Here is a 24,406-nt window from a genome sequence, read left to right as displayed (position 1 = left end):
GTATGGACCTAAGGCCATGTAATAGAACTCTATTGGGCCTGCGTGCCGACTGGGCCACGAGCCTGTGTACCCAGTACTTGTGCCTGTGCGGCGACGGGAAACGCATCGATGAGAAAACCTAAACACAACTACCGTTCCTCTCTCTCCATCGCTTGCTCTGCCGAGGCGGCGCCGCCGACCTCGCCCCCCCGCTGTGCGCGACGCCGGCGAAGTTACCCCAGGAGCGTGACATTTGGTATCCAGAGCTTCCTCTCCACCGCGGCGACTCGATCTTGTCCTGTCCCGCCGGATTAGTTGACCCTGGCGCCACCATCCACCACCGCCACCACTTCCCGACCTCCACTCAATCCACAACCCAGTTCACCTTCCCCAAGCCCACCACCGCCGCCGCCGCCGCCGCCCCCAAAATCTCGCCAACGCGGCCGGAAACCACCAACCCTAACAGCAAGGATGGCCACGGCGGAGGAGAAACTCGATCTCCTTGTCACCGAAGTGAAGGCCCTCCAGGCTGGGCAACTCAAGCTGCTCACCACCGTCGACGGTCTCAACACGTGGAGTATCAATGCAGACTCAATCTCCACCGAACTCAGCATGTCGATGAAGAATCTCACGTCGCGCATCGAGGCCTTGGAAGCAGCAACCGCTACTGCTCCGCCTCAGGCCCCGCCGCGCGAGGAAGAGGGGCGGGCCAACGGCCACCGCGTCGTACCACACTACCAGGGTGCCGATGGGAGGAACTCTTCTCTCCATCACACCCTGGTCAAGGGTGAGAATCAGTTTCCCAATTCCACTTTCTTGGCTACTGATTTCCCTGAGACCAGCACTAGAAGGCAGAACATGTTTACTCACCAGTATGACTCTAGGGAGTTCAAGTTGCCTAAGTTAGATTTCCCTAAATTCAGTGGTGAACACCCTAGAGTGTGGAAAGAAAAATGTGAAAAATACTTTGCCATGTATAATGTTCCTATGCATGTGTGGGTCCCCTTTGCAACCATCAATTTTAGGGGTAATGCTGAGCTATGGTTGCAAACTTATGAAGCACAACACTCCATTGACAATTGGCCTGAGTTGTGTGTAGCAGTAGAGAAGAAGTTTGGTCAAGACCTTTACCATAACTACATGAGAGATCTCCTTTCCATTAGGCAAACTGAGGATGTGCTTGAATACGCTGGTAGATTTGAAACTGCCAAGCATAGAATTCTAGTTCATAACAAGGACATAGAAGATGTGTTCTTTGTTCAAAAGTTCTTAGATGGCTTGAAATATCCCATACGCAATGCCATAACACTACATAAACCTAGAACAGTTGATGCCGCGTTATCATTGGCTTTAATGCAGGAAGAGTTGCTGGAAGCATCAAACAAAAGATTTTCTTCCGGAGCCCGAGAATACAGCAGGAGTGCTGTCAAAACCTCAAGCACTACACCAACTGCTAGTGTGCTGAACAATCCTGCCACAGCAGAGAAGCCTCAAGCAGACAAGTACCAGAACAAGAACAAATGGGACAACAAATACGAAGCCCTGAGAGCAAAAAGAAGAGCAAGTGGTCTCTGTATGAAATGTGGGGAACAATACAGCCCACAACATCGCTGTCCCAAACAAGTGGGTTTACATGTAGTTGAAGAACTGATGGAGCTGTTGCAGCATGAAGAACAAAGTGAAGCTGGAACTGACAACGGTAGCCAAGATAGTGAAAAAGAATTATTGTCCTTGTCTGCCTTTGCTGCAGAAGGTACACAGGGCAATAAGACCATCAGGATTCAAGGGCTGATACAACACATAGAGGTCCTCATCTTAATTGATTCAGGCAGTTCAGGCACCTTTGTGAGTGAGGCACTAGTGCAGTCTCTAAAGCTGCCAACTGTTGATATTCCAGCAACACAAGTGAAAATGGCCAATGGGGGCTTACTAAGGAGTACCAGAAAAGTTAATCAGCTAACATGGTGGGCTCAGGGGCATACTTTCTCCACTGAAGCAAGAGTTTTGGCCTTAGGGTACTATGACATAATTCTGGGCATTGATTGGTTGGAGCAACATAGCCCAATGTGGGTGCATTGGAAGAGAAAAAGGATGAGATTCAGTCATCAAGGAAAGAGAATTACACTCAGTAGGGGTTAAGGATAACACAACACACTGTAAGAAGATTACAGTCAAGAAGCTCAAAGGCCTGATCAGAAAGAGAGGGGTAGCACAAATTGTCCAATTGGCACCACATGATGAAACACAAACAAAATCTACAGAAGTACCTCCAGAGCTGCAGCAAGTACTAGATCAGCATGCTACTCTGTTTCAAGACCCTAAGGGGCTGCCACCACAAAGGAAGTATGATCACTCCATACACTGCAACAGGGCACCCAACCTGTTAACCTCAAGCCTTACAGATACTCTCCAGCCCAGAAGGATGAGATAGAGAGACAACTCAAAGATATGCTGCAGCAAGGGATAATCAAGCCAAGCACAAGCCCATTTGCCTCTCCAGTACTATTGGTGAAGAAAAAAGATGGTACTTGGAGATTCTGTGTCGACTACAGGCACCTCAACAACATAACTGTGAAAAACAAATATCCACTTCCCATAACAGATGAACTCCTGGATGAGTTACATGGAGCACAGTGGTTCACCAAACTGGACTTGAGATCTGGATATCACCAAATCAGATTGCTACCAGCAGATGAACACAAGACCACCTTCAAAACACACAATGGCCACTGGGAGTTCAAGGTCATGCCCTTTGGCCTTACTAATGCCCCAGCGACATTCCAAGCAATCATGAATGACATATTTGCCCCAATGCTGAGGAAGAGTGTATTGGTGTTCGTAGATGATATACTGATTTATAGCAAGTCCATGGAGGATCACATCAAACATCTCAAGGAAGTCTTTGCTATATTGCAAGCCAACAAGCTATTGCTGAAGAGGTCCAAGTGTTCTTTTGCACAAAACCAACTGGAGTACTTAGGGCACATCATCAGTGCCCAAGGTGTTGCAACAGAACCAAGCAAAGTACAAGTAATGCAAAACTGGCCAACACCAACTGACATCAAGCAACTCAGAGGCTTTTTGGGGTTGTCAGGGTATTACAGGAAGTTTATAAAAAATTATGGTTCCATTAGTAAACCATTGTCAGACTTGCTGAAAAAAGGAGCAACCTTCTTGTGGAATGCAAATCTGGAAGACAGTTTTCAAGCTCTCAAGCAAGCTCTCACAAGTGCACCAGTTCTGGCATTACCTGACTTCTCCAAGAAATTTCAACTGGAAACTGATGCTTCAGATAAGGGGATTGGGGCAGTACTGATGCAATCTGGGCATCCCTTTGCCTATCTCAGCAAAGCCCTAGGACCAAAAGCCCAAGCAATGTCCACCTATGAGAAGGAGTGCCTTGCAATACTGCTAGCTATAAGTAAATGGAAATCCTATTTGCAGCATAAGGAGTTCACCATTTTAACTGATCACAAGAGCTTAACCCATCTGTCTGAGCAAAAGTTGACTCATGGACTCCAGCACAAGACATTCATCAAACTCATGGGGCTGCAGTACCGAATCCAGTACAAGAAAGGACCAGAAAACAAGGCAGCGGATGCTCTCTCCAGGAAGGCACAATCTGATTCAGAAATAGCAGCCATATCCACTGCAGTGCCTACATGGCTGGAAACAATTGCTGAGGCCTACTTCAAGGACCCCGCAACAAAGAACTTACTGGCTGAGCTTAGTGTGACAGGCTCCAATGCTAAAGGATACACTCTCAGTGATGGCATCATCCGCTATAAGGGCGTATTTGGTTAGGCAACTATGAAGAAGCACATAAGGCCGTGCTGCTGGCTCTACACACAAATGGCATTGGGGGTCACAGTGGTATAACAGCCACATACAATAGAATCAAGCAATTATTTGCTTGGGAAGGCATGAAGGACGACATAAAGAGGTATGTCACCAACTGTGAGGTCTGTCTGAAAGCAAAATCTGAACATAACAAGTATCCAGGGCTACTGCAACCGTTACCAATTCCACCAACTTCATGGCATACAATCAGCTTAGATTTCATTGATGGACTGCCCAAATCCAAGCACTTTGACACCATACTAGTCATCATTGATAAATTTTCAAAGTATGGTCATTTCCTGCCCCTCACACATCCATATACAGCATCATCTGTAGCAAAACTATTCATGGATAATGTGTATAAGCTGCATGGAATGCCTCAGATCATAATTTCAGATAGGGACAAAATATTCACAAGCAACTTATGGCAAGAATTGTTCAAGCTAGCTGACACAACACTAAATATGAGTTCAAGCTACCATCCGCAAACAGATGGACAGACAGAAAGGCTTAACCAGTGCTTGGAGACATATTTGAGGTGCATGATTCAAGCGTGTCCTAATCAATGGGCTTCATGGTTGTCATTGGCGGAGTTCTGGTACAACACCACGTATCATTCCGCTCTCGGCAAAACTCCATTCGAAGTACTCTATGGGTATCCACCTAGGCATTTTGGCATCACACCTGAGACACAGTGTCAAGTGCCTGAATTGCAGTCTTGGTTACAGAACAGAGCAGAGATGCATAGAATTGTGAAGCATAATCTAGAGAGAGCACAAACAAGGATGAAAATGCAGGCTGACAAAAATAGAACAGAACGCAGCTTCACAGTAGGGGACTGGGTCTATCTTAAATTGCAGCCATATGTGCAGCTATCTGTGGCAAGGAGGTCCAATCAAAAGCTCAGCTACAGATACTTTGGTCCTTACCTTATACTACAGAAAGTGGGTGAAGTAGCATACAAGCTCCAACTTCCTCCAGGAAGCCAAGTCCATCTTGTAGTACACGTCTCTCAACTGAAGAAGGCATTACCACCATCTACCGAGGTTAGTCCTGACGCTGATCTATCTTGCATTTCTGTTACATCACCATTGCTTCCTGTTCAACTGCGAGCTATCAAGCACTGCAAGGTGGGCAACCGGATGATTCCCAAAGTGCAGGTGCAATGGTCTAACTTACCACCATCATGGGTCACTTGGGAGAATCTGAATACACTACAAGCTACTTTTCCAGACTGTGTGAATCTGATCGTTGGCTGATTTCTGTTGAAATGGCAACTCGAGGGCGAGTTTGTTTTTTAAGGGGGAGGGGATGTCATGGGCTACATCTGTATGGACCTAAGGCCATGTAATAGAACTCTATTGGGCCTGCGTGCCGACTGGGCCACGAGCCTGTGTACCCAGTACTTGTGCCTGTGCGGCGACGGGAAACGCATCGATGAGAAAACCTAAACACAACTACCGTTCCTCTCTCTCCGTCGCTTGCTCTGCCGAGGCGGCGCCGCCGACCCCCCCCCCCCCCCCCCCCCCCCGCTGTGCGCGACTCCGGCGAAGTTACCCCAGGAGCGTGACATATCTGTACTGGTATTTTGATCCCTTCTTTTCTGAAGGGCGGGATAGCTCTGCAGTTAAGTGGGACAGGCCAATCACATTGATAACCCATTGCGTTGTTCTAAACTAGACGTCAAACTCAACCACTAGCTAGAGGTACAGGAAGTTCAGGTAGCATAGGGTTGGGGGTTCTGTTGCAACGGCGAAGGGGTCGGTTGGTGACCTGCAGCTAACAGCCTAAAATTCGACCGGGGGGTTGAGAGATGATCGCCTTTGTCCTCATCATATCCAACATCAGGCTCTCTGTTATTGGTAGACCAGGCTTGCAGAGGCAGAAGACTAGGAGCACGGGTAAAATATATTTTCATAGAGCAGAGGCTTGCAGAGGCATTTATCCATGGGCATTATTGGCGCAATCACTCGCTACTTTTTTTTGTGTTTACAGTGTGCACCTTTTCAGCGACCACAACCTCTCATGGACGGTGTGTACAATCATTGTTCAGAACTTCAGAGATAGGGAAACAAAAGCGATGGTACAGTTCATCAGAACTATCACTATTAGATAGAGTACTTCAGTGCAGAAAGTAGGACAACCTGCAAATATCACGAAGAGCGCCAAACCCTTCTCATTTTTACATAACCATTCACAGTATGACAGTAGTCGTTGACGTTTCTATAATGCAGTGCCATACGCCCATACCCCACCTGGATTCAAAGTACATCAGCGATTGTGAACAACAAATGCACACCATTCACAGTACAGTTAATTGTCTTATTGACGCTTCTACAGTGCTGCGCCAGATCTTATCCTGTCATCCATCAACAAGTACAATAAATAACGTACTGCAAGACTGATTTCTCATAACCATGTTAAAGAGTAAATGTGTTATCAATTCATAACAACACTACTAGCTTAAAATCTGAAGAGGGCCGGTGACATGATAGGGGAGGGAGGGGGGATGTGCACTGACAATACTAAGTGATACAACCAAACCCAGTTACATCATGTCATGCATCTAAAACATGGCCAATACATTTCCTGCATGACTATGTCAGCGGGTTCGGTGTCAGAACCAGTCATGAGTGAACAACGTTGATAGTTGTTCAAATCCCTTATCTTTCAGCTGCACTAGGGGTGCTTATCACGCTTTCGAAGGCCCATCCGGGATTTGGCATATCTAAAACATGTTAAGGAACTTGATTAAAAAGTAAAAGAAAATGAATGTAAAGTGGTGATAATGCATGGTTACTCTCAAAAAGCTTTAGCATGCATCAGCATTAGACTACAGACAACTAGTTCAAATAATGAAAGAATAATTACTCTCACAATGATTGTTAATTGTTAACTTGCAATGCCAAGCTCTCATGAATTGTGGTGAGACTGAACAAACATGAACTAAAATCAGACTAGAAACCACATAAAATTATCCGCATGATCTGGTGATGTGCTGCTAAAGTTCAGGTATAACAAATATGTAATGAAACCAGCTCTCGTCAAATGGTAATTAATTAAAGTAATCAAATTAACACTACATATATATTTGCAACCTAATAAACTCTGAAAAAGGATTTGCAGCTAAATATAATAGTAGAAAAGTTAAATTCCTTATTGTAGGATACTCTAAGCGTATTCCCTCGCCAGGTGATGAATACAGGACAACTCCTTGGAGACGATTTAGGGCTTCAGTTGAGCTGTTCGCATCCTGCAGACATGAAATTAAGTTTAGGGTTTACTTGGTAGAAGTTCAAACACAAAGATAGCAGTAGTAAAAAAATGTGACTAGAGAACGAGCAGCAGCATTGCATCACAATGAACAAAAATGCTAGTTTTCCAGCTACTAAGTTGCTACCCACTATTTCATGACATCACATCACATCAGGAAAGCTTTGCATTGATCACTGTACATACAGTAGGATAACAATAGTCAATGGGGCATTGTATTGGCAGCTGCGTTTGGAGCAACAGATTAAAATCATGTATACACAGAAAGAACATTAAAGTAAACCTGAAAGCATATACTAACTTATTCAAAGGACAATTAAGACAACCTTAATTGACTGAATTCCTTCTTTCAAAAAAAATAATTGACTGAATTCATCTTGTTTCTTAACATACTGAATTGACAGAATTGAAATTTTGGCCTGGTGCAGCGGTAGAGCCTACCGTCTGTAACCGGAAGGTCCCGGGTTCGAGCCCCAGCCTCTGCACATTTGTGTGTGTAAGGCTTGGGGCTTAAAAACAACCCTTCCCCAGACCCCGCACAGTGCGGGAAGTCTACGGCACTGGGTACGCCCTTTTTTTTATGATAAGTAGAAACATGTTTTCCTTCCATAACCCACTTCACTCATGTACAAAGGCATAGCTGCATTTCCTCAGTTCCAATTCAAAAGATTAAAAAGAGAGAATCTCTGCAGGATTGTATAAACCAGGAAGGAATCTAATTAGATACTCTGAACCTTTAAGAAGACTCGGCTCAATTTATAGGGCATTGATGTTTCGCAATATCTGCCTAGTGATGAAATTAAGTGTGTTGTTCTTGTGCCAGTACTAACTAAAGCTTCTAGATTTGGCATGAATTGAAAGCTCAACCATTATATATCATGAACCCTGTATGTACACCATAAGCAACGTAACAAAAATAAAACCACTATTAGCCCCATGTAATGGCTGCCTTGTTCGAAATTAAGAATAGGCAGTATGATAGTCCACATCACTGTTTCATAGGAAATAAAATAAAATGGTAATCAGGGACACAGGAAGAGCAGCACTTTTCTTTACTAATCATTATACCTTGAAATCAACAAATGCAACTGGAGCTCCAAGCTTGTTTTGCATCTTCAGCTTCACAAATCCCGCACAACTAATGACGCAGATAAGCTTGTCAAAACAAAGATAAAGGTTTAACCCCATCTCATGAAGCACTAATATATTGGCAATACCTCGAGAAAACATCTATGAGCTCTTGCTCTGCACAAGTTGGACCAAGGTTCGCAACAAAAAGAGTAGGACATGGAGGATTATTTTGAGGCACAAATGTGGATGGATCCTGAAGGCAAGTGCGTGACGTAAATATGTAAACATTGCACCTCTTCCAATAAAGCATCTCATCCAAAAACAAGAAGAAATAGACTAAAAGCTGACAACGTCGAAACATTTCAGTTTCTTAAATCCTAAGCTTCGCGGTTCTTGTTCATAGTGACATGGGATTTATTCAGCATTCTATTGAACAACTTCAGTTTTTAATATTGTTCAGTTAGCAAGACAACATCAAAGGTCTTGTTCCTCATCATCTGGACATATGATCGATTGTGGTTTTGTTCTTCATCATCTGGACATATGATTGAACACATGTGTGGACAACCAATTAAAGTACAATTGAAATCATTAAGTTGACAACACAATAAAAGGTTGCTTAAATTCTGACTGCAGATCTAATTATCATAAATGCAGGAAATGACTTCTTCTCCTTTTTTTCTTAAAAAAATGGCATACAACTTGTGAATAAAACAAATCACAAGTGCCCCCATTCATATAATGAGGACTTGGCAAAACATATCAAGCTTTGTAGCAATTGTTTACAGTTAGCATTTTAAATACTTAAAATGGCATAAAATCCCCCCAAAAAACTTGGAAGTAGCTAATTTGGGACTACTGCTGGAGAGTGACCCCCTAGATCCAAAATCCTGTTCCATTGCTTCAAAGTTCAATATCAAAACGAAATGCATGCCCTACATACTTGTATCAAGAGACAAGGTGTGGGACTATAACTTACCTTCCTGACAGAAGTACTAGACTCAAAGCTTGTGTAACTGCATGATGGAACGGTGTTAATTATAATTGTAATATTTCCTGAAAGTAGAGCTCCAATATAGTATTGATTGTCTACATCCTATTATCAGCTGGCGGGTAGCTTAAAGCTGATTTCCCCAACAAAATCACATGATAAAACTGTGCTCAAGTATTGTGCCATAACCTTTGTGCAGAAGAATAACCACTCAAGCTGTGTGAAGAATTACCCATTCCAGATATGTAAATATTGCTTCCAGCACCTGATAGGGCGCAAAGTGTGCCAAAGATGTGCAAGGTGAGTGCTTTGTAATAATGTTCAGCCATGTGAGTAAAAGAGGCACTTCACTGAGGATATGAAGTCACAGATATACACATTTAGTAGGGTATGAAAACAAAGAAAATAGTGGAATATATACTGTAGGTACTCAAGGTAAACTAGTCTCCCTGACAGTTCGAAATTGACTGTGATGCTGGGAGGGAGTAGAACTGTTATTTGGAACAGCCTATGCATGGTTCAAGTGATTGTGATTGCAGTGGAGCTAAGCTCTAAGCACTACCTCATCATGCATAGACCAACAAGGTGTGAAAACACAGGTAGTTTTCTTTCATGACATACAATGTCAAAAGCTACTTGAATGATACCTGAATCAGGAAATCCCATTGGCCTTTTAGTTCTTTTCTCAGGAGAATAAGGTGAAGCATCATCTGATGACATCAAAAGTGTGTCAGCATCAATGAAGAACCCATAGTAGAGCTGGAAAGCTATCCTGGAACTGAAGGCTACCTGATCTCAAGCGCTTTGATCTAGAATTGGATTTTGCGAGATCCACATGTAGAGAACAATTCTTCTCAAGGTCAAACACCATTCCCTGCGGCAAAAAAAGGTCGATAATATTGCCGGTAACTTGATATAAACAAATTGCTTGCTGCCAAGACTTCTGACACGGAAAGAATCACTTTGGAAGCATGATGAATAGAAAATCATGTAGGTAATGGTAATTTAGCTGCAATGAGTGTGACTGGAATATTTGTTCAACAATGTCGAGTGGAAATCTTACATTTGTCGCAGTCAAGGCAGCTAAGGCAGATGGTTGATCAGCAAATACAGCAAATGCATATGCCTGCAACACAGAAACAGATCGATTAGGTTAAATATAGCCTTCGAAAAAAGAGCAGCGAAAGGAAGATGGAAGACCTACAGGCTACACCACGAGTGAAAGCCCTAGCGGTGGAGCATACCGAGGGGTTCGACTAAGGGGAGGGGTGAACCTGGGAGGATTTGCCGGTGCGGAGATGGGAAGAGACGTATCCAGGGAAGTCGCGGAAGAGGTTGTAGACCTCGCGCGGCTTGGCGTCGGCGGGGAGGCCAGCGATGAAGAGGGTGCGGAGCTCGTCCCGCGACGGGAGGGCCTGCTCCGCGCGGTCGTAGTAGGCGCCGTAAGCGGTGGAGGGCGCCGGCGCCGGCGGGTAGGCGCTGCGGTACGCGCCGTACGAGGAGGTCCCCGGCGGCGGAGGCGGCGCCGGCGGGTAGGAGGAGTGGTTGAAGTACGAGGCGGCCATGCGGCGTGCGTGCGCGGAGAGCGGGGGGTCCGGCAGGCGGTGGCTGCAGGCTGGCGCGGCGCCGGCGGTGGGTGGAGGAGTGGCCGCGCGATGGTCTAGCCGACGCGATTTGGTGACTTCCGGCCGCGCGGCGGTGCGGGTGCGGCCTACGGAATTACGGGGATGGTTTTGGAGTCCGGGTTTGGAAACTTTGGCCTGGAAATTTCCAATAATTTGTTCCAATCTGCACTATTTGGATTTGAATTCGAAACTTCTCTTTTTTTCAACACCTGAGAGCTGAGTAACAGAATAGTCACGTGGATACATATCTCGTGGTCTTCATAGTCCTTTTAAAAATATGGAATTGTTAGTAAAATTATATAAGGTGAGAATTGTAGATATTAGTCGAACTTTGTTAACACGTATCGCCATTAAATTAAAATTTTAACAACGAACCAATAAATATGATAATAAAATTATTTATATTTATTAATTTTCTTTTATTTGAAGCAATATTAGTGTACCGATCATATGTTTTTATCTTGTGTTCCACATTGACAATAATGCTACTACACAAAAAAATTGATTAGGTGCTATTTGTTAAATGTAATGAGAGAGAGACAATAAGTCTATTTTGCAATACTTTTGTATGGAGCGATGGATATAAGCTTTTACTTGATTGGTGGTATTATATGCATGTTTAGGTGAATATTGGATCAAGTGTAATATAGTCACTTTAATTAATTGAAATACCTAGACTCACAAGAGACACCTCCTCAAGATAGTGCTTGAAAGGTTAAGACAAATCACCTGAAAAGGTGGCTCCTCCATCATTACATATTAAGGGCTTCTCCGGTGGCTGACCCATAATCCTACATGGCAGCCTCACGAATCGATGAGGAGAGAGAATGAACTGTCTTTCAGAGTTTTGACTCCTGGTGATTAAAGAAACAAGATGTCCCATTAGCTGCTCGTGTTGTGACTTGTGAGGAGGGGCACTGAACAAAATAGAAGAATAATTGTTTTAAACTCTATGGTGGGTCCTATTGTTGATTATTTAGAGGATGGAATAACTGGAGAGAGAAAATAATAATCTACGTGGGCTGCATGAGTCGACTCACGGAAAAGGTCACCGCGGATGCCCTTAGAGGCACCATTTGAACCTACATTTTTAATGAACACACATTGAAGTATCTCCTTTATGGGAAACAACATTCAAACTATTTTTGCAACTTTATTATTGAAAGATTTACCACTGTTTGCACTTAATACCTATTCTATATGGTCTAAAATAGTGAGAGACTATCTTCGTTAACATATTATTATCTGTACCGTTGGAGTAAAGTAGAAATATTAAAGGTTCAAAATAGAAATGAATATATATATATATATATATATATATATATATATATATATATATATGTTTATTCAAGATCGGACTTGCGCTGCTGCTCTTAATGACTTAACTCATAAAATAAAGTTTATCCATTCCCGTGAGATCACCAAATGGTTCACAGAAGCCATAAACCAAACCGTTGCTGTATAAAATCAAACATTCGAACGCTACGTGACACCAGGCTGATGTTTAAAACAAATCCCCGAGCACTACACACGGAAATCCTGTAGAATTGTGTTTGTTGCATGGTACAGAAAAACTGACCCAGATAATGCCAGCCAGCAGGTAACAGGACGGCCGTAGCCCGTGCCAGTTAGGGCAACCGCAACGTAGGTTCTTAGGTGGTGCTAGCATGTGAGAGAAGACCATGACACCTTGATTAAACGTTGGAGCAGTGGTGTGGTGCTAGCCTAAAATTCCTTCGCGCCGGTAGCCTGAGAGCAGGGGCAGCGTATATTGACAAAAAAAAAATCTAAGCGGCTGAACACGGCACGTAAGAGTTCCAGAGTCACACGCAGTCCAGGATTTAGTTCAAACGGTAGAGCTCTATCTAATAAAAAAAAAGTCATCCCCATCTCTTTCCTCTATCTCCTGTCATTTCATTCCCAACGGTCATGGTAAAAAAAATATGTTATTTTATTTAGAGCATTGGGTGCAAAACAGAGCGGTGGTACTAGGATGGTGCTGCGGAGCGCCCCCTCCTTCAGCGTGTGGCAGCAGAGAATTTTTCTCTGACAGCCCTTAGTAGCCCCCAAAACCGCACGCTGGAGATGCTTTGACTAGCACCAGAGCTAACCTTTAGCTAAGGTTAAAAATATCATTCATTCTCATCCATGAGTAGCGCAGGGCGTGGGAAAAAATTGAGTAGGGGAGTATTTTATTTTTTTATTGTGGGTTCAGATCTGTGCTAGACTTTGATAAACGTTGGAGTAAAATGTGACAAGCTAGTACTACCTGACGTGTTAAAGGATAGCTCATCTTTCTTTGCTATATGTCTTGTTTAGTTCTCTTCAAAATTCCAAAATTTTACAAGATTCCTCATCACATCGAATCTTTCAATCCATGCATAAAGTATTAAATGTAGCTAAACAAAATAACTAATTACATAGTTTATCTATAATTTGCGAGACGAATTTTTTGAGTCTAATTAATTCATAGCGAGACAATAATTATCAAATACAAGCGAAAGTATTATAGTGCTTTACACTTAAAATTTTATACATCTAAACAATGCCATAGTTAGAGTTGCCCTTACGGCGAGGACGCTCGTCTCCTCACCGTGCGGGTCCGACAAAAGTCCTCGAACCTACGCGTCGCCCGGCACCGACTCGTGAACAACTCGCGAAATTCCTCCCGCCTCCGCCGTAATCCCCCGAACAACGGGACCCAATCGGCCGATCCACTTCCTCCGGTCAGCACGCGGCCCACGCCTCAGCCTCATGGAGGCAGGACCGGAGGAGGATACGGGTCCCGGCTTCTCGGGGACCGCGGCCCACGACCCATGCCTTCCTTCCCCTGCGCACAGCCTCTGCCACGGGGGCGTCTATTTATCGCGTTCTGCGATTGGAACCCGAGCCTGTCCAATCGCAGAAGCGAGCCACGCGAGGAAGATGAACAGCGCCCCCCGCTGCCCCCGCGGCCCCCGGCTCTGGCGGCGCCTCCGCCGCCGCCCTCCACCTCCGCCACGCTAACCGAGCTCGCCGCCGTGTGCCGCCGCCTTCTCCTCGCCCCCGCCGCCGGCACCGCCCACCGGTTGTCCGGCCCCGCCCGGCCGGCGGCACTCCCGCGCCGCCTCGCCCTCCGCCGGCCGAATCGCCGCCGCCGCCTAGCCGCCCCCCGACCCCCTCCTCTATGGACGGCGGCCATGGAGCCGCCCCACCCCCAGCAAACCGGAATCATAAGGCCGCCGCCGCCTTCCACCACCCCGACCGCCGGCGACCACTCCGCCCACCAACCACCCCTCGGACCCCGGCCACCCCCCTCCCCTAACCCCGGCGCCAACCACCATCGCTGGCTCAAGGTTGAAGAAGCACAGTGCGCACGGGCCCACCTAGCAGCGAGCTGCGCCTCCCTTCTGCTGTGCGATAGCTCGACTCGACCTCCAGCAGCGCGCGCGATAAATAGCCTCCCCGTCTGCCACCCCCACGGCCCCACCAATGGCAATCCGCCGCTCGCATTTGCTTTCCCACGCGGCTACGGCTTCCCCTCCCCTTCCGCGTTCCCCGTCCGTGCGGTGCGGCCCAGCCGCGAGCGGTGCGCCCCACACGGTCTCATGCCGGCGCCGCCCGCGCCCGGCCAGTAAAGAGAGACACGCCGCGGGGCGCACGAGCGAGCGGGGAGAGGGAGGGCGATGACGCCGCCGCCGCATGGCCGGGGAGGCGGGCACGGGGGTGGCGGCGCGCTGGACCGGCGCGCGTACGCGTCCCTCCTCGCGGCGGCCGTCGTGTCGCTCGCGCTCCTCTGCCTCTTCTACGGCGCCGCCTTCGCCCCCTCCATCCGCAGCGCCCACTCTCAGCTCCCCGTCCGCCGCCTCGGGTTCCGGGCCCGGGCGGCGGGGGCGCTCCCGGCCGGCCTCGCCCTCTCCTCCATCCCGGTGCGCGGCGCGGCCGCTCGGCTCGCACTCGCACCCCACCCCCGTGCTGCTCTCCGCTTCGATCGTAAATGGAGTCGTGATGGCCGGTCTCTGGTTTCGTGCAGGTGTGCGACGCGAGGCACTCGGAGCTGATCCCGTGCTTGGACCGGGCTCTCCACTACCAGCTCCGCCTCCGGCTCAACCTCTCCCTCATGGAGCACTACGAGCGCCACTGCCCGCCCGCGCCGCGCCGCCTCAACTGCCTCGTCCCGCCGGCCGACGGCTATCAGGTGAGCGAGACCACCGTGTATTGCACCACCAATGCGCCATTTCTGTTGTGCCCATGCTCATGCCCGTGCTGATGTGATGCGTGCGATTCTTACTTAGGTGCCCATCAGGTGGCCGAGGAGCAGGGACGAGGTGTGGAAGGCAAACATACCCCACCCCCACCTTGCTGCTGAGAAGTCGGACCAGCGGTGGATGATCGTCAATGGTGATAAGATCAACTTTCCTGGTGGGGGCACTCACTTCCACACTGGCGCTGACAAGTATATTGTGCACCTTGCGCATGTTTAAGATTTTCCTGCAGCTAATCTACTGCACATTGTGGTTATCTTATTAGGCTAATGGATCATTTTTCTACTTTTTTTTTCTTGTTTTGGTATGGTGGTAGATGCTGAATTTCCCAAATGGCAAGCTCAACAATCGTGGGAATGTTAGGAATGTGCTTGATGTCGGCTGTGGTGTTGCCAGCTTCGGGGCTTACCTTCTTTCGCACATATGCTTGCAATGTCTCTTGCTCCCAATGATGTGCATGAAAACCAAATCCAGTTCGCCCTTGAGAGAGGAATCCCAGCAACCCTTGGCGTGCTGGGCACAAGGAGGCTGCCATACCCAAGCCACTCGTTCGAGATGGCACATTGCTCTCGTTGTCGGATCGACTGGCTGCAGAGGAATGGAATATTGCTGCTGGAAGTTGATAGGGTGCTAAGGCCTGGGGGATATTTTGTGTATTCGTCACCGGAGGCCTATGCTCTGGATCCCAACAACAGGAAGATATGGACACAGATGAGCGGTCTTGCTCGAAGGATGTGTTGGCGGGTTGCATCTAAGAAGAACCAGACGGTGATATGGGCCAAGCCATTGACCAACGGATGCTATATGAGGAGAGAGCCTGGAACACTTCCTCCCATGTGTGAACGTGATGATGATCCAGATGAGGCTTGGAATGTACCCATGAAAGCATGCCTAACTCCATACTCTAAGAGTAAGCACAGTTCCTTGATTTTCCTTGAGATCACCAAATGCCTTGATTTTCCCCATGTGTCATTTAATTAAGAAGAGAGTTTAATGTACAAAGAGAGACCAAAGACGTTACATTAGCGCTGATGCTAGGAATTAGTCGACCACAACCATTCCTCCTTCCAGATCAGACTAATAGTCTGGGACAAGTAACCGAGTGCCTTAACCTTTAGTGCTGCCTTCTGTGGAGTTTGAATTTTATGTAGATTTTATTTATGCGAAGAAAATACATGGTGCCAGAAACGCTGGGCTACCCTTCATGCACCAATAGGCTCTGACAGTCCCCCTTTGTTGTATCATTGCAGACCTCAAAAATTACTCCCTCTTTAAGTTGCCAGCAGTGCTTCTAACTCTTTCTATACAGATATCATTGGTTTTATTTTTACCTTTTTTTAAGAAAATATCACAAAATTCGTTATTAGGAAAGTCAGAACACATTGTTACCTGGTGAGCATTAGTAAATTATGCGTTACATGATTTACCTTGAATTTTTTTCGAATATTTTACTGTTAACTAAATGATTTGTTGTGTCATTTGCTAGAATAGTTGTACGTTTTCCTTGCTAAACCAACATATGTAGTCTAAGAGTTATAGCACTATATTGTGTATTTGGATGAGTTCAGGTATGCAAGTTGTATTCACCTTGCATATTTTCCTTGAAAACTGTAAATTCAGTAATTGTTCTATACTCCTATACTAAATAACTCAGGTGTCAATCATGTGTTGCCTCCCTATTGGTTTAGCACATTGATATTCTGGTCTGGCATGTTCTTTTGCCTAACCAGGAGTTAACAAGGTTAAAGGCAGTGAATTGCTTCGCTGGCCACTAAGGCTCACTGCACCACCACCTCGCCTTGAAGAGCTTGGGATCAGTTCAAACAATTTTTCTGAAGACAATGTGGGTAACCGCTTGATTTTGCAATATAAACATGCCCATCTTTCTGACGGCAATCTTTTTGACATTGAAATATTGCTTGCAGGAGATTTGGCATTCTAGGGTAACTCAGTACTGGAAGCACATGAAATCTGAGATACAAAAGAATTCCTTTAGAAATGTTATGGATATGAGCGCCAACCTTGGTGGATTTGCAGCATCTCTGAGGAATAAGGATGTCTGGGTAATGAATGTAGTTCCTTTCACCGAATCTGGAAAACTGAAGGTTATATATGATCGCGGTTTAATGGGGACTATCCACAATTGGTAAGAGCTTTTTTCTACTCCTCATCCTTTTATGCAATTGTTTCAAGGTCAAATTTGCATGCTTGGAATTGTTAGAACCTTTTTTAGTTTGTTCTCTATTTTTAATTAACTAGAAAGGACAAATGTTCAATTTGCTTTTTGGCAATTGTCCATATAAGTTTGCTGTCATGTACTCATGTGTAGAAGATGTTGGTTAGAAAGATGCAATTACATGTAATTCTGTGGAACTCAGCTGTGCAACTACTAGATGGTGGCAGACTGGCTCCACTCCGCTTGTGTGGGATAGGATGGCTGGCAGTTATAGACACGGTTTCAGAAATTCAGGTAGTCCTGTTGTCATATTTTGGAAAATGATGTAGATGGTAATAAGTCAACTCAATGTGATTGGGAAATCCGGGCAGGAGTTATTTCCATAAGAAATTTTCCTAAATTGCTAATATCATTACACAAAACTGAAAAACCTGAGCCTATTTCCACATCTGATCAGGTGCTCAATTCCATTGTTTCTCTCCATTTGTAAGCACTTATATAGTTTTAACTTATTAATGACCAGTGTTTTGTGCATTACTCTGTGTATATCCATATTCAGATGCTTCATACATCTGCTTCTGAATTTCTTTATTCGTGGCTCTTTTTAACTGAAGGTGTGAATCATTCTCGACATACCCGCGCACCTATGATCTCCTTCACGCCTGGCTCCTACTCTCTCAGATTGAGAAGCAGGGGTGTAGCCTGGAGGATCTGCTGATTGAGATGGACCGCATCCTTAGGCCTCATGGGTATGCCGTATGCCATCATCAGAGACAAAGCCGCTGTCGTAAACTACATCAAGAAGCTTTTATCAGTGCTAAGGTGGGATGACTGGACATTTGAGGTGAAACCTAAGAAAGATGCACTCTCGTCTGATGATGAAAGAGTCTTGATCCTCAGGAAAAAGCTGTGGAATCAGACGTTGCAAGATTTGTAGCTGTAGTCGCTTTCGTTTTGATCCCTAGCTGTAGCTAACTGAGGACCGTGATTATCCTAACCGTCAAGTGTAATATAGTTCAGGGATTTTTTGGTTTGCCCGTTGTTTGCGTGGTGGAATGTTAATAGTAGAGTATCATGAATCTTCGGGAGCAGACTTCAATATTTCATAATACATAATAGTATATTACATAGGAAATTTGAGTTGCCTTGAGTGCGCCGCTCCTCTTGTGAACTGTTCATTTATGTCGGAGGCTCAACTATCACTCTCGGATTGCAGTGGCCCAATGTGAACTGTCTTTGTGCTTGTTTAGATTGTAATCACACCGTGCTACAGGAGAAGTTGCTGGCAACGGTACCGCACCGACTCCTTGTATGTGTTGTTTGATTACCTGTTTGCAAAATAAAACAAATCGATCAATTGTTTACAAAATATCATTTTAGAAATAGAAAATCTGCCTAAGATCAGTCCATTTTGGAAGGATTTCAAAAGTAGAGCCTCATTTTTAAATTTTAAGGCACCATTCCTTGTGAAAGTTGAAGGCTTGAAGTCGTCCTGAAGACCTGAACTGTCAACTGTGAACAACCAGAAAGCTGGTAACAAACCTGTTCCGGGTGGCGCAGCCAGGCCAACGAACCCGACCTCGCCTGACTTCACTCGGGAGATCCGAACAGTTGGCTGCCGTCGCCTCCGCAACCGCGATACTCCCCTCTCGCCACCGCGGAAGAAGCGGGGAGAAAAAGAGGCTGCACCCCCGCGCCGACGCCGCGCGGCGGGGGCGGCGGCCGCGCCATGGCCGAGCTGCGGTACGCCACGGCCGCGGCGGCGGCGACCCGCGCCTCCAGCTCGCCGTCCAAGCGCGACGCCGACGCCGCGTCCGCGTCCTCGCCCTTGGTCGCCTCCCCACGCGTCGGCGGCGTCAAGGACGCCCCCCGCCCCCACCAGAGGTGGTCCCTCCCGCCCCCCGTCCGCTCCCTCCTCGCGCTCGAGGACCCCAGGTCGCCCGCCGCCTCCACCTCCTACCGGATCCTGGTCGCCGCAATCGCCTGTTTCACCCTCGCCGCGCTCTTCTCCGCCCCGTCTGTCTGGTCACGCCTCGTGAGTTCTCAATTCCTTGATTGCGGCATCTCAATTACGTTCATGGAGATCTCTTGCTTTCTACTTACGCTCGTGTCGGTGCTGGACCCTAGAACGCGCCGTACCTGTGCCGCAAGGAGGGGATTCGGCTCCACTGCCCTCGGGTAATGAGGTGTTCATTTAAGAAATGCATTCGGGAGAACCTAATTGTGCATGCGATGTGATTGCGACCTCTTGTTTGGCTTGGTGTTGCGCTGCAGGTGAGTGAGCGGGACTCTCTGTGGGAGAATCCTCATGCAGCAGCCACTTCCTGGAAGCCATGTGCTGAGCGCCGTAGTGATGAGATCTCAGGCAAGTACAAAATCTGATTGTTCTAGTGAAAAAGTAGATGGTAATTGGTTGATTGCTTTAGTTGCATCCTAGTTTCCTGTAACGATCACTTTAATTGGCTATTCGTAACTTGGACCGTGAGCCATGTAGTTTTTCATTGGATGATGCACCACTTCTTCATGTGCCATTACACTAGTTGGAGTGGATGAGTAATGACAGCAGAAATAAAATAGAACAATCATCCCAAGAAAAGAAGTTGCATAACTTGGTGCCATGCTTTTCCCCCGTTGGAGCCTTATGTACAGGCAAAATGCTTTGGTGATATCTGAGAGAGATGATATTGTCACGCACGTATCTAAGTGCCTGCACAGACGTTAACCTCTCCAATGCAATTTGGAGGTTAAATAGGCTTAAATACCTTGTTAGCACACCTTAAGCACCCAGAGAAAACTTAAGCACTCTATCCATCTTATAAACACCCAGTGCATATGATGTGGCTGAAAAAACTTGTTTAGTTGCCTAAGAACAATGTGTAACTACCTCCATTGTACATGCCCATAGGCTATAGGGGAAGTGTTTTAACTTTTCAAGACATGAGTTTTCAAACTGTGTTGGTTCCTCTTTTTTGTTTCTTCTTATCAATTTGTAACTTAAGAGCAAATGACAAACATCCAGTTCAAATCATGGTTGGATCCTGACAACTTCCAGTTTGATCTATTTTGCAGATCTCGTGCCAGAGAATGAAACCTCTGGGTTTATATTTATTCATGCTGAGGGTGGATTAAACCAGCAACGAATAGCTGTACGTATGTGCCCTTTTCACAATTTATGCCCTTTAAGTGGTTGGCATGTGAACACATGAGTTATTCCACAGTCTTGGACTTAAAAGGAAAATGTTGATGTAACTGACCTATTCTACTTTGTATTTTTTTATATGATGTTTGGTGCTTAATACTAGAATGTTGGAAGATTGCCATTTTGTTGCCAGCAAATTTTGTTAGCTTCTTATGCAGTGTTTCATTTTCTACTAAAATCTGCGTATTTTCTTAGCACAATTCTTAGCTTGTTTGTAATATTTGGTCGTTTACAGATATGTAATGCTGTTGCAATTGCTAAGATAATGAACGCCACACTTATTCTGCCAGTGCTGAAGCAGGATCAAATATGGAAAGATCAAACGTAAGTGATGAACTATGATGTTTTTTTAAACAACTTATGGTCACACTTTATGTTGAGATTTTTTTTCTCTTTGTGCAGGAAATTCGAAGACATTTTTGATGTAGATCATTTTATAAACTATTTGAAGGATGATGTACGCATTGTGCGAGATATTCCTGACTGGTTCACAGAAAAGGATGAGCTGTTCACCAGTATAAAGTTAGTTGCTTCAGTTTCAGCTATCCCTTGTGCTAAAAATTACACACAGGATTGATACTAGTATTGGCCATATTACTTTTTGTCATCTCAATATAAGCACTACTATTGTCAGTGAGAGGATGATTACATCTTGATCACATGAACCTGAAAAAAAAAGGCTTTGTTGTTGTCGATCACATGAACTGGTGAATTGGAATGACAACCTGACTGGATACTCCGGCTGCTTGCTTTGTATAGCCGCACTTTGCAACCTAGTTGCCTAGTCATATACACTTACATTGTTCATTTTTGGTTTTGCAAGAGTAATTATCCTTGTACAGCCTTGATGCAGCTGCAGGTTGTGTTTTTCCATTCTTGCCTATTAAAGTTTTGTATGTTTTTTTTTGTAACAGGCGCACTGTGAAAAATATCCCGAAGTACGCTTCAGCACAATTTTACATTGACAATGTGCTTCCAAGGATCAGAGAAAAAAAGATAATGTCCATCAAGCCGTTCGTTGATAGGTTAGGGTAAGTTTCACTACATCAATATTATGACAATATAAAACATTTTGGTTACCCTTTTGATGCATCTGTAGATGTGCTAATTATGTTAAGCATGCCATTTCAGGTATGATAATGTTCCAATGGAGATTAACCGGCTCAGGTGCCGAGTTAATTATCATGCTTTGAAGTTTCTACCTCACATTGAAGAAATGGCTGACAAGTTAGCAACAAGGATGAGGAACCGAACAGGCAATTTAAATCCGTACATGTAAGCTTGGTTTGCTGTCTTCTATTTATCTTGCTTGCAGTTGACAAATTGATATCTTATATTCAATTGCACTTGCTCCCAAAGGGCTCTTCATCTGCGATTTGAGAAAGGAATGGTGGGGCTTTCTTTTTGTGATTTTGCTGGAACTAGAGAGGAGAAAGCTATGATGGCTACTTATAGACAGCAGCAATGGCCAAGACGGTACAAGGTGACATGAATCTTCAGTTTTCTGAATGCCAGACGATGACATATCCTTAAAAAGATTAAGGGTGGAGACTGGAGAGTGCACTATTTGAATATAGTCAATATACTCTATTCACTTGTATTTGCTTGCAGAATGGATCTCACCTATGGCCATTAGCGCTAGAGAAGAGAAAAGAAGGCCGCTGCCCACTCGAACCTGGGGAAATAGGAATTATTTTGCGTGCAATGGGGTATACAAAGGAAACTCAGATATATGTTGCATCAGGGCAGGTATATGGTGGAAACACTCGAATGGCACCCCTGAGGAATATGTTCCCCAATCTGGTAAGTGCCTCTGAAGTTTACGCATGCCTTTTTTCCCCTCTCTTTGATATTTAAAATATAGACAAACACATAATGCAAAACGCGTTCAAAGGAATATGTTATCATTACCATTGTAGATTTATGGAATTTATAGAAGCTGCCTGAGAACAACCGATCATGCTTCTCAAGAAGCAACTGACCAATCCTTTGGCAACTGCAGGTTAGCAAAGAAGATCTTGCAAGCAAGGAGGAGATGGAGTCTTTCAAGAAGCATGTAACCAGTCTTGCTGCACTGGACTTCCTGGTATGCCTGAAGTCAGACGTATTTGTCATGACCCATGGTGGCAATTTTGCTAAGCTGATCATCGGCTACCGCCGCTACATGGGGCGCCACCGCCTCAAGTCTATCAAGCCAGACAAGGGACTTATGTCCAAGTTCTTTGGCGACCCTTACATGCCATGGGCCACTTTCGTGGAGGATGTGATGATCACCCATCAGACACGGACCGGTCTCCCTGAGCCCACCTTCCCACACTATGACCTCTGGGAGAATCCCCTCACCCCTTGCATGTGTAGAGCTTAAATTATAGACCACGAGTGATTGTTCATAGTTATTCTTTGTCCATATACTGATATTGCAAATTTTGTATAACTTTATTTTTTACCATTTGTACTGTATATTAAACCCCAACTGATGCCGAATCCTCTTCTTTCTTTCCACAAGAAACTGTATGATGCATAAATGCGTAGCTGAATAGAGTTCTTTTATGATCAAATGCAAGGATTTTATTAGTGGCAACTAAACTCATGCCATCGGCATATTTGTGTTTGTAGATCACCCATGTGAAGAGCATGGTTTCCTTCCACAGATGTGAACGTTCATAACATTTCAAAGGCAGAATAATACATCTGCGTGTACATGTATTATGTAGCATCCCTACGATCCTGATGCTTTTCTGATGGTTTTGACTATTCACGCCTTCAAATACGGTGTCAGCCGGAGCAGAAGAAGCAACACCTGCCGCCGCCGCCATGGTGCGCGTGGGTTACGATTTGGAGTCGTCATTTGCTCGTTGATTGATTGGTGGGTTAGTGAGAAAGAGGAAGGTGTTTATATTTAAAAAACAATTTGTACTTGTGCTGTGTCGTGGTGTACCTAAGACTTGTCACACCCTAAAATTTTTGGATTTCAAGATATGATTAAAATTAAAAGTAAATCAATAATTTTCTCATAGTTTTAATTTTTTTTCAACATTTACTTTTCTTCACAGGGAATTTAGTATAGAAGAAAATGTATAATGGTTGTTTTCCAATATTAAATAAGATTGTTCTTTTGTGTTGCATTCATGCCGCACTGCATTGTTTTATTGCTTGTTGTTCAACTCGAGTTTAAATTCTCATGAATTTAAATTTGAATTGAATATGTTTGACTCTATTTCAAAAAAAAGCAAAACCATCCCTTTATACTCTTTCCTCCGGGCCAGCCCAACTCCTCCTCTCTCTTTTCTTTTCTCTTTCTCCCTGCGCGGCTCAACATTTTTTTCCCGCCGGCCCAGCCCTTCCCCTCCCCCTCTCTTTCACTGCCGCGCGGGCCCCGCCCGTCGGGGGCATCCCCTACCTCCTGCCCGAGCCGGACTCGAGCTTAGGGAGTCCGACTCGGCGCCGTCGCCCGTGTGTCTTGGCATACACGTCAAGGCCACCCACCCTTCGCCTCATAAATAGCGCCCGCGACCCCCCCTAATCCCTATCGAGCTGCAGCCGCTGCCTCTCGCGCGAACCCTAGCCGCGGCCACCATTGGAGCTCGTCGAGCTCGGGCTGCCGCCGAACGACCTCTTCGTCGTCTCTCTTCGCTTACCGAGCCTTCCTAGAGTTTCGCATCGCGGTGAGGAACCCCCGCCGGCCACTCCCCCCCCCCCTCTCTTGCTCTTCCTCGTCTGGATTTGCTCGCCGGAGCAAGCTCTGACGGCCACGCCGCCCCTCACCGTCGTGAGCCCTGCTCCGCTCGCCTATACCCCGCGCAGAGCACCCAGTCGAGTTCGCCGCGCCGCGCTCTCGCTTCCCGTACCAAACCCGAGCAGAATCCAAGCCTAGACGGCCGTTTCAACCAACGCCGGCAAGCTCCGCCGCCACGCAGTGTCGCCGCCGGCGCCTTGCGCCGCCGCCCTCCGCCCCAACTGACCTGAGCCGTTCGATCAAGATCCAGCGGCCATGATTAGATCTAAACC

The 24,406-nt window shown here is 45.8% G+C and overlaps 2 protein-coding genes and 1 pseudogene across 4 annotated transcripts; 2 read left to right on the top strand and 1 right to left on the bottom strand.

Moving 5' to 3' along the window:
• Positions 1-6,201: 6,201 nt before the first annotated feature.
• LOC120704287 (U2 small nuclear ribonucleoprotein B''-like) lies at positions 6,202-10,879 on the bottom strand. 3 transcript variants are annotated; one of them, XM_039988631.1, is made up of 10 exons: positions 10,429-10,877; positions 10,218-10,280; positions 9,944-10,028; positions 9,802-9,864; positions 9,344-9,419; positions 9,143-9,179; positions 8,310-8,416; positions 8,161-8,230; positions 6,990-7,072; positions 6,202-6,547 (listed from the first exon to the last, which is right to left on the bottom strand). In XM_039988631.1, exons 1-10 carry the CDS (start codon positions 10,717-10,719, stop codon positions 6,499-6,501), a joined length of 924 nt encoding a protein of 307 aa, XP_039844565.1. In that variant the 5' UTR covers positions 10,720-10,877; the 3' UTR covers positions 6,202-6,498. The 3 variants fall into 3 exon arrangements, with proteins under 3 accessions (XP_039844565.1, XP_039844566.1, XP_039844567.1); XM_039988632.1 differs by lacking the exon at positions 8,310-8,416 and having other exon boundaries at positions 8,161-8,247; positions 10,429-10,879; XM_039988633.1 differs by lacking the exons at positions 8,310-8,416; positions 9,344-9,419 and having other exon boundaries at positions 10,429-10,879.
• A 3,367-nt stretch (positions 10,880-14,246) lies between these two features.
• LOC120704285 lies at positions 14,247-18,349 on the top strand (annotated as a pseudogene).
• A 416-nt stretch (positions 18,350-18,765) lies between these two features.
• Positions 18,766-22,984, top strand: LOC120704286 (protein PECTIC ARABINOGALACTAN SYNTHESIS-RELATED-like). Its single transcript, XM_039988629.1, has 11 exons — positions 18,766-19,234; positions 19,327-19,377; positions 19,474-19,564; positions 20,269-20,345; positions 20,634-20,722; positions 20,801-20,920; positions 21,313-21,429; positions 21,530-21,673; positions 21,758-21,881; positions 22,010-22,201; positions 22,401-22,984. The coding sequence occupies exons 1-11, from the start codon at positions 18,929-18,931 to the stop codon at positions 22,761-22,763; spliced, it is 1,674 nt and encodes a 557-aa protein (XP_039844563.1). The 5' UTR covers positions 18,766-18,928; the 3' UTR covers positions 22,764-22,984.
• The last annotated feature ends 1,422 nt before the right edge of the window (positions 22,985-24,406 follow it).

This window comes from Panicum virgatum, chromosome 4K, assembly GCF_016808335.1.
Source record: "Panicum virgatum strain AP13 chromosome 4K, P.virgatum_v5, whole genome shotgun sequence".
NCBI lineage: Eukaryota > Viridiplantae > Streptophyta > Magnoliopsida > Poales > Poaceae > Panicum > Panicum virgatum.
The sequence above is the reverse complement of the archived record's forward strand: the minus strand, read 5'-3'. Positions and strand labels throughout refer to the sequence as shown.

Bases quoted from the DNA above. Each gene is read 5' to 3' on its own strand.
- LOC120704286 (XM_039988629.1), top strand. From the start codon at position 18,929: ATGGCCGAGCTGCGGTACGCCACGGCCGCGGCGGCGGCGACCCGCGCC. The intron at 20,723-20,800 runs GTAAGTGATGAA...CTCTTTGTGCAG, and splicing joins CAAATATGGAAAGATCAAAC to GAAATTCGAAGACATTTTTG. The intron at 21,674-21,757 runs GTAAGCTTGGTT...TTGCTCCCAAAG, and splicing joins GGCAATTTAAATCCGTACAT to GGCTCTTCATCTGCGATTTG.
- LOC120704287 (XM_039988631.1), bottom strand. From the start codon at position 10,719: ATGGCCGCCTCGTACTTCAACCACTCCTCCTACCCGCCGGCGCCGCCT. The intron at 9,420-9,801 runs GTATCATTCAAG...GCGCCCTATCAG, and splicing joins AATGGGATTTCCTGATTCAG to GTGCTGGAAGCAATATTTAC. The intron at 8,231-8,309 runs GTATTGCCAATA...CTGCGTCATTAG, and splicing joins CTCATAGATGTTTTCTCGAG to TTGTGCGGGATTTGTGAAGC.